This window comes from Lupinus angustifolius, chromosome LG18 (assembly GCF_001865875.1).
Source record: "Lupinus angustifolius cultivar Tanjil chromosome LG18, LupAngTanjil_v1.0, whole genome shotgun sequence".
Taxonomy (NCBI): domain Eukaryota; kingdom Viridiplantae; phylum Streptophyta; class Magnoliopsida; order Fabales; family Fabaceae; genus Lupinus; species Lupinus angustifolius.
Window position 1 is genome coordinate 5,321,086 of NC_032026.1, and position 10,779 is coordinate 5,331,864.

Here is a 10,779-nt window from a genome sequence, read left to right on the forward strand (position 1 = left end):
TGACACATAATTCAGTTGAAACAGAAAACACATATCCAAAAGAAAAGCAGTTGAGTTAATCGATTAAGTTACCACGTTAATCGATTGACTGGAACATTTATGCACATGTTTCAAATGGTAAACTTCTCATATGTTATGCACAATATATATACATGTTTTACCAATTATATTATGCCTAATATGCACATATAACATGTATGATAAATGCATGAACATACAATTAACTAGATGACATATCTCATGAATATGATATGACAATTAAGATGGCTTAAGAGACTAGCACCTAGGTTCACCTAACATATACCCACTTACTAAGGCACACATCCCAGACTACTTAGATTATAGACTCAAGTTACACCCTAGTCTAGATATGACCAAATGAGCATAAGACATGTTGATTGTTGAGTCATCTTCAAGCTTTGTTAGAACCTTATCTTCATCAAAACATAGACAAAGACATGCTAGTGCTATCCTAGACGCTTTGCACTTTCAATGTTTTCCTAACCATGTTTTTGGCTCCTAGTATTTTAAGTTTGGACTATATAAGTTTTTACATTTTAAAAATTACTCTTCTATCATGTGTGTCACTCACACTTGTCATCTTATTTGCTCCCACTCCTTATCACTACTCATCTTCATTGTAATACTATCTCCATTCGTCTCCAACACCACCACAATTCATCGCTACGCCACCATTTTTTATAGGCAAATGTTAGTATTTTGTGGTGAGTGGAATTTGAATCCTCAAATTTCTTATCACCCCACTCTATAAGTCCCCCACTTAACCACCTTATGACTCCCTCCAATACCACCATTTATCCCCAAGACCAACACAAATACACAATTTGTCCTCAACATCAAACATTGTTAATATCATAACTACTCCTCTTCACAACTTACTTTTATCACCTTCATAACCCCACCCCTTCATTCAAACTCCTCTTTGTCGGAAAAGACTTACATATTACTGAAAGGTATTGTTGTTAACCAACCTTTTTTGAAAATGTTGTGGAAACATGTTTACAATTCAACAAACCTATATCATAATGGTATTTCTAAAAGCATTTCATTTCGGCTATAGTTTGTTGGAATATATTATTTTGATGTATTTGTTCCCTAGTCATCATTGTTGTATTATATACAACTTTCATGGATACACACCAAGAAGAATGATACTATTACTTTCAAAATAATGAGTTATCCAAGGATAAGCCAACAAACAATTTTGAAAAAGTACAAATTGTACCATATGGAATTCCCGTCTATGGCAACAATTTGTAAGGGACTATTTTTTATTAGTCGAAATCGTCTTTTTAACTAGTTTTCTGAAATTGGTTACTCACTAGGTTTATTTATTAAGATCACAAAATCAAATGGTGGAGACTTTGGTATGAGAGAATAAAGAGGCAAACCATCAAATTGATTGATGAAATACTAAACTGGGTTGTCACAAACAAACATAAGAGTTATTACATCCGTAAGAACTTGAGTGATATTAAGACATTCAACAACAATTATGGTCTTAAGCTAAGATGTTTTTTTGGTAGAAAGTGGTTTGGTTTTGAAACTAAATAACTAGAAGCTAAATAAAGATTAGATGCGATAAAAATATTGAGATTATATTTCACTATTTAAAAGTGTGTTTGCTTTGGTCATTTTATGTTTTTATTTCAATGAAATCAGAAAATGAGAGTGAAAACATGTTTGTAGCATTGTTTTCATTTCATATTTATGAAAACATGAGCCATTTCCAGAAACTTTGAAAATGAAAAAAATATCATTTCCAACAGTTTCAATAATAAAGTCATGACATTTTATTGAAAATTTTAAAACTTGTTACTCCATTCGTTCCATATCTTTTGATGTTTTAAGTGTTACACGTTATTCCAAATCTTTTGATGTTTTTGAAATCCAATGTATATCTATATTTTACTTTTCAACTATACTCTTATTTATTACTCATATTTCGCCACATGTTTCTTAATTTCCCTTTTAATCCAGTTTTCGATGTGCATTAAATTAAATATGACTATTTTAGTCAAATTTTATTGAATTTTTATATCATTTAATATTTTTTGAAACTATGTGCATAACCTTAAACATCAAAATATGAGATGTGAAATGAGGAGAGTCTATTTTTCAATTACTCTCTTCATTAATCAACGAAACGCCAAAATCAATCGTTGAATGTCTCCTTTGTCCATACTATCACACATCTTCATAATAGAATTTATTTCTTTATCTCTTAACATAAAAACTTTTATTTGCCTCTCTTGTGATATTGTTGAAATAGTTCAATAGTGAGTATAATAATATATAATTTCAGGATGAAAATTGACGTTACTTGAAATTACTACAACCTTAATTAAATAACAGAACACTTGTATATTCCAAATTGATTTTAATTGTACATTTTTTGGAGAGCACTTGCAAGTACATGATACTGATTATGACTTTTCACACACATTTGTAATAGCTAATGACCAACTCCAACAATTAAAAGTGTTCAATGTATTGTTGATATAAAATCTATTGGAAAGAAAATGCAAGTATCAAATAAGTAGACATCTTATAAAATTAGTGGTTTGACTACTTCAGTGATTAGAATTTAGAATTGGATTCATCGCAAGGATAATTGTCCTAGTTTATAAAGTTTAGAGTGAATAATTCTAAAAATGAAAATAATAATAACAATCATGTTTTCAGGAAATGAAAACTGTTTCTTAAAAATGAAAATATGAAATAGAAATATAAAATATTTCATGAAACAAAACACACCCTAATTTTTCAATATTCAAATGATTTACTCACAAAACTATCTATACTTTGATTTCCTAAACATCATTTCTATCTTAAGATCATTAGTGTCCTAATGAGACGATCAACAAATTATTTCCCTAACTATAAGTTAAGTAATTAACAAAGTGAATTATAATAAGCATGAATGTTATCTTAACTAATCAATCTTACTGAATTCTTTGAAATCAGACTCACTAAATGATATATTCTAGTTCACATCAAACATGTGATTTCCACTAGGGGTGAACATGAACATGATAAGACTTATCCTTTAGCCAACCCTAAATGTTGGTCATGACATTTTTTTGAACCCGAACCCAGTCCTAAACCCAAGGCTAACCCGACCCAAATGTCAATTGAGTCAACCCTAGACCCGATTAAATATAATGCATATCCTTTTAGATAAAGCGTTATCAATATTACTTATTATTATGAATATATAATTTGAAATATGAAATGACATATATATATATTGATAATCATTTATATATATATATATATATATATATATATGATGAAAAATTAAAGAATAAATAATATTTTTGGCAAAATAGTTGTTATTACTCTAGACAATTGAATAAGTACATACAAATATGATGACTGTGTGATCATGAGACAGGCTAGGCCGGATCATACTTGTCTCTTACCCAATTCTAGATATAGGCAAAGTCTAATTTTTAAACTCGAACCCCTAGACCCAATTAAACTTGACCATATTCAGGTTCGATCATGGTAGGGCAAATTGGATGAGCGGGTAGGGTTGGGTCTTGTTCACCCCAAATTTTCACCAACACATTCAACATCTAAAAATATCATGTTTTAGACGTTAATACTAAAACAAACATTAAAAACAAGAATAAGCCATAAAGATCATTGCATAGATATAAATATATTGAAATGAATCTTGAAATAGATACATTAAAATAAATAGTTATATTTAATCCCAGTAAGAGAGAAGCTAGTTACTCATTTTTATGGTAACCAACAAAATGGAGAAGAAAAGATGAAAAACCTCTATGAAAGAGCACTAAGCTCTACAAGATAGCAATGCCTTTGAAATCTCTCTCTAATGGGTAACAAAAGCTTAAAGCTACAATATAACCCTGAGAAACCGAAAAATGAAGGGAAAAAGTTCCCAGAAAATGAATGCATTTTTGCAAGTGGTGCACGCAAAAAACTGAGGGGCTCTCTTTTTATGTCCATAATGCTGGTCAATTGTGATAACATATCTGAATTGTTATTGAAACGTCTTTACCATAGGAGTTGCCTGAGGAGATTAAACACATTTTAAAGAATGCAGGCTCTTCAAGCAAGAGGATAAAGGACTTTTCCTATAACTTGAACCTACCAGATATGATTTCTTACATCAAACCAGCAAGCTAAATTTTGAAACATTGAATTCAATTAAAAGAGGCAAATCTTAAGCTATAGGTGGAATGATAAATGTTGTCAGCATGCAAGGAGAATCATATTTGTCTAAAAAGAGGGAAGAGCAGAACAGTGCAAGAAAGATCATTGTGATATCTAGTTCAGCTAGCAAAGCTGCATACATATTGGCCAACCTTCACATTTGCATATTGAATTATTCTTTACAAACAGGATATTGATCTAGTGGTGTAAAGTCTCACTGAATTCCTAAATAGACCAAAAATGTCAAATGTTCGATTCCTGAGAGAGACGCTGATTGAAAAGGCAGTCATGCACTCCAAAAGGGATTAGTTCCCTTGGTTATACCAAAAAAATATTGAATCACCCTTTTAAAAGACCCATATATCTCCAGATGGGATACTATTCCTCAAAAGTGTGACACTGAATGATTCTGGTCTTCTGGAGAGGGCTGGCAGCATCAATACATTTAAACCAACAACAACAATCAAGCCTTAATTCTACTAGGCGATGAGTACTTTGGAAAGCATTAACAGGGATGCCCTCTTGCAGAATAAGACAAAGAAGAAACTTGATTTTCCAACCATGTGAAGGCTCCAAATAAAACACCACATTTGTATGCATATCAAAGCTTGAGAGAACAGACTCCATCTCAGAAAGGAGACTTTTTCAAGCATGTGAAGGCCCCTAACCCTGTTTTTTCTCCTGAAACCAATTTTTGCTTTCTACACTCGTTCAGCAACATTATCCAACTCTAAGTTTAGTATTGTTTATGCAGATGCCACAATGTTGACATGCTTAATTGGCAGTGTCTGGGTCTAAAAACGAAGGATTTTCAATCATAATTGTCATTTCACCAATAATCTTGACATGAACAGGATCCATTCTTGAAATGATGAAATCGGCTATTATCTCTCACGACGATTTCCCTGCCAACAATTTTTGCAATAAATTTAATTGCTGTATGGCAGTCCACACACACCCGAATATTCTTTATTACACGGATGGTTGTACCAGCGGTAGTGCTAATGATGCCAAATGCTATGGCAAGTCTCTCACTGTGGGTGTGTAATAAGTCACGTTTATGTTCCTCATCAACATCATGGAGCACCGCTGTTGTGTCAAGAACATAACCTTCTTTCTCCATCTGCTCCAATAAAATATCCAATGCCTCATTTATTTTGTCATAATATGGATGTGATTTATCACCAGCGAGAAAAGTATGCACTTCGTTTCCAACCTCAATCCAGCTGCATCCTGGAGTCTTCTTCAAGCGCTTTTCCCTCATCTGGATTCTCAATTTTGAAGCATCTTTCCATCTTTGGGCAGCTGAATAAATGTTTGACATTAAAGCATAAGCACCAGTATTTTCAGGATCAACCAATAGTATCTTGTCAACAACCTTTTCAGCTAATTCAATGTTCTTACAAGCCCTGCAAGCAGCCAACAAAGTTGACCACACACTTCCTGTTGGTTGTATTCTCATGTTAGAAATAAATGCATAGGCCTCCTCCAATCTTCCAGCTCTGCCAAGCAAATCGGCAACAGCAGCATAGTGCTCCAAGCCGGGAACGATACCGAAATCTCGTTCCATACTGTTAAAATACTTCCAAGCTTCATCTACCAACCCGGCATGACTACAGGCAGTTAAAACAGCTATAAACGCCACATAGCAGGGTTTTACTCCATCTACTAACATCTGCTGAAACAAGGAAACTGCATCAAGGGCATGCCCGTGCATAGCACATCCCATAATGATGGCAGTCCATGACACCATATCACGCATCTCTATTTGGTCAAAAATATATCTAGCCATCTTAATGTTGCCACATTTAGCATACATGTCCACCAGAGAGCTTGCTATAAACTTGTTATCATCAAACCTAAGTCTAATTATACATGCATGGAGCTGCTTCCCCAAATTTAAGGCTGTCAAGTGAGCACAAGCTGGTATGACACTTGAAAAGGAAACGTGCATCGGTTTGACATTTTCCTTCAACATTTGACGAAAGAATCTCAGCCCTTCATCAAATCTTCCATTCTGCACACAACCTGCCATGATAGAGTTCCACGAAATGGCGTCTCGCTTAGGTAAGAGGAAAAAGGCAGAAAGCGAATGATCGACACGGGTACATTTTGCATACATGTCAATTAGGCTACTTCCAATGAAAACATCTGCATCAAACCCATGTCTGATAGCATACCCATGAATTTCCTTTCCTTTAATAATATCAACGTGCTCCGCGAAAATAGGGAGAATGCTTGACAAAGTGAAGGAGTCAGGCTTCAAGTTAGCATCCCCCATCTCTCTAACCATGGCTAATGCTACTCCATACATCCCATTTTGAGCATTTCCAGCAATCACAGTGTTCCACGAAACAACATCTCGTATCGGCATCATATCAAAAACCTTCCCAACACTATCTATGTTCACCCTGTTTCCCTTCATTCCAAAATTACAATGATTAACATCAACGCCATATCCGTAACTACCCTTTTCCCTTCTTTCAGGAAATTTATCAAGCACCTTGTTTGCATAAACATCCTTATATAACTGAAACTTTGAGTACATATTCATCAATGCATTACCTGTATACAAATCAAAATCCAACCCATGATGAATAATGCAAGCATGCACAGATTCACCAAGCCTAAAATCTTTCAACAAAGTGCATGCTTTAAGCACAGAAGGGAAAACATGATAATCTGGGTAAATACCCAATGCCCTCATTTTATTAAAGGAAGCCAATGAACTATGCAATAAGCCATGAGAAATATAGCACTTTATAATAGAAATCCAAGCAAGAGGTGGAGGAGAATGAAGGGTGTTAAAGAGAAGAAGTGAATCATGTAAAAGTTTCAAACTTGAGTAGAGTGAGAGTATTGAAGAGTGATGGGGATGAAATGTTCCTTTGGTTTTGAGAATATGAGCATGGAGTTGTTTTGCATGGAATGTGGAAATGGTTGGGTTTGGGTTCTTTATAATAGTTTTGATCAGATTTTGTGTGGAAGTGGAACTCATTGAGGTGACAGGGTTTTGTTTTTGGGAGTTGAGAGAATTATGAAATCAAGCAAGAATTAACGTAGAGAATTATGAAATCGGATAATGTTATAGTAAGAATTAACATAATTTATCTACGTCGAATCAATTCAGAAAGACTCTCTCATGTATTGCAGGGTAAGAGGGAATATTGTCGCTGATACATAAATCCATTAGAAACATACTTTAATAATTATACTTCTTACTTCAAAATATTTTTCTCAAATAATAAGATGTACTAAGAAGTCGTTGGTCGAATAGTGCAAGACATGTTAGATTTTAGAATGGTCAAAAAATTAAATGTTCAATTTCTTCTCAAAAGTAACACTTGTTGGCAGAGACAGTTAGTCAATCAATCACGCACCCGAAAGGGATTGGTTCTTTACTAAACTAATAAAAGTTACTTTTGCATTTACACAATCAATATTATTTTGCCATATGGTTAAGAATAAACATGTTATCCGTGTATTCGTATGGTTAAGAACACACATGTTACACGTACATTCTAATAATGAAGAACACACACGTTACCTATGCATTCGCTTGGTTAAGAACACACATGTTACTTATGCATTCACTTAGTTAAGAACACACATGTTACTTATGCATTCACTTAGTTAATAACACATATTTTACTCGTACATTTGCATGGTTAAGAACAGACGTTACCTGTACATTCTCATGATTAAGAAACACATGTGATACTTGTGTATTCACATGGTTAAGAATACATATTACTCGTACATTCATATAATTAAGAACACACATATTACTCAAGTATTCACATGACACAGATTGATTTTGACAAATGTTTAGAAACACATAAGTATCAAAATATATATACTAGTAATATTGTATAATAATTTGATCAAATGAAATATATAGAAACACAAACATTATGAATTAATTTTATTGGATATGTTTTCTATCATGTAATGACTCAATGTCTTCACAACTTTGTTGCATAGTAAAACATAATAATATATTAATCATCCATAAATTAGCAAATCATACAACATATTGATCTTAGATATACATAGTAAGGCATGATAATATATAATTGACAACAAACTTTCATTACCATAATAATATGAACCCAAATTGTATAAAAAATAAATATTGATGAGTTTCTACAAAGTAGCAAAATATTAATTGATATTGTTATCTAAAGTAAATCATTTGTATTCAATGGTCAATATTTAAATATTTCATGTATTTTGGATTTACAAACCGGGTTTGTTATAATTTAGTTTGTTATTTCTTTTTGCGTAACTACAAAATAAATAAATCTATGAAAAATAGACAAAAAAATCAACAAGAAATGAGAACTTATCTATAAAATAAGAATAGATCTACAAAATAAACAAAAAATCAATGAAAATGCACTTTAAATAATATATCTATTTGTCTCTTAATTTTATTTTGATTCATTTAATTTGAAAATATATTTCCTCTCTAAATCAATTATAAGTTATAAAATAGTTATAATATATCTCCTCTTCTTATATATGATTTATTTATTAAAATGTTCAATTAAAATATTTTTCTTTTATGTATAAGATTTTTTTAACATATAATTAACTTCTACATGTAATATAACAATTTAAAAAAAATATATAACAATCTTGTAGATCATGCCTATCTTTCCATCTTATAAATAAATAGCGTGTTGACATGCACTGTCAACCCGCTTTCATATCGTTTGTAATGTATAGTTTGTATTTTATAAATTTAAATATAATTTTTTGCGCTAAATTTACGGTTGAATTTATTCAATTGGTCTAATATTCAATTTTTTAAATACACTTTTAAAATAAGAAGATAATAAGGATAAAATAATATTATATGATTTTTTGGTAGAAATAAAAAGATATTGAGGGCAAAATAGGAAAACACAAATTACACCATGATGGGTGGTTATTTTGTGTTTTCCCTTTATTAATAGTATAGATTATTAATAGTATAGATATTAACTATAACATTATTATTTAAATTAATATATATTTCTTTTGGACATAAATAATTGTCAAAATTTCGGTTTAATGAGGCAATCATCTATGGCGAAAGAAAAATAAGGGTTAGAAAGATCACTATCATTGTTCAATGATCATGTCATGTAATTCATATTCCTTTAAAAATGTAACTTCCGTATGTGTCTTTCATTTAAGATAGTACATAAATATTTTAAATCTTACGCTTAAGAAGAATTAATGAGAATAGAGAGTTTAGGCAATTTGAGATGCAACCGATAAGAATGAGGAGAGAGGGAGTTAATAAGAATGAACGAAATCGAATTTTTCTCATAAATATTACATGAATATGATGTATCGTTATACAATTATTATCAAACTTTTTCAAATTTTTTAATTGAAATATAATCATAACATATAAGTTCATAATCAATCAAATTATTATCAATATTGCTATGATTACATGTTACTCGTGCATTCATATAGTTAAAATGCACTAGAACATATTTACACACTTAAGTTAGAAAAAATACACAAAATGATCTCAATTCTTTTTTATTTGTTCCAAATCTTAAATGATGCATTAATCCTCACTTACAAATTTCTTAGAATCAAACTGAGTTATTGTTCATTTATTCACGTTTAAACTACAATGAATGAAACCGAATTTTGGTCATAAATATTACCTTAAAACTCACGTATCGTTACACAATCATTTCAAATATTAACTTAAATATAATCATAGCATCTACGTCCATAATCAATCAAATTATTATCAATATTACTATAAGACGACAAATAGCAACCATAAGATTAAATTATGGAACGAAACACAATGAATGAATAAAAAAGAGAATGAACAAATGGGAAGTTACCTTCCTATTGTTGAATAGAGGTGGAATTTGATGAATCATATCATGAGTTTCCATTAATTTATCTATTTGTGTGATGAAGAATGAATGATTGTGTATAACATTCTATAGTTTATATAGATAAAAAATCAACTTCAACATGATTTGCATAGTTCATATTGTACAACAAAATAGATGAATCTATTATCTATATAAAGAAAAAGCTTCTCATTGACACATGTCACCATTTCCTTAACTTAAGCTCTTTGTCATTTCATCATTGACACATGTCACCATTTCCTTAACTTTTCCCCCTCCAAAATGCTCACATATTCTTATAATAAACTCTCACACACTATATCATTCTTCTACTATCTTAATATAAATATATGTGAGAATAGATTGTCCAAAGAATAGTCTATTTTCATCAAATTAATCTTTCATCTCTCTACTCTTATTTCATTTCAATTTACTTCTTAGTTTTCTTCTCTATTCTTATTTCAATTTACTTCTTAATCTTCTCTTCTTTTGAAACTCACAAATTACTTCTCCTACATTTTTTTCATTTTTATTAGACAGATCTAATCTTTTCCATCGTCAAACGAAGTATGATTTTCATTAAATTAATTTTTCATTTCTCTACTTTTATTTCATTTCAATTTACTTCTTAATTTTCTTCTCTATTCTTATTTCAATTTACTTCTTAATCTTCTCTTCTTTTGAAACTCACAAA

At 31.1% G+C, this 10,779-nt stretch overlaps 1 protein-coding gene across 1 annotated transcript; it reads right to left on the minus strand.

Moving 5' to 3' along the window:
* LOC109332279 (putative pentatricopeptide repeat-containing protein At3g23330) lies at nt 3,979-7,347 on the minus strand. Its single transcript, XM_019567209.1, has one exon. The coding sequence runs from the start codon at nt 7,205-7,207 to the stop codon at nt 5,039-5,041; it is 2,169 nt and encodes a 722-aa protein (XP_019422754.1). The 5' UTR covers nt 7,208-7,347; the 3' UTR covers nt 3,979-5,038.

Bases quoted from the DNA above. Each gene is read 5' to 3' on its own strand.
- LOC109332279 (XM_019567209.1), bottom strand. From the start codon at position 7,207: ATGAGTTCCACTTCCACACAAAATCTGATCAAAACTATTATAAAGAAC.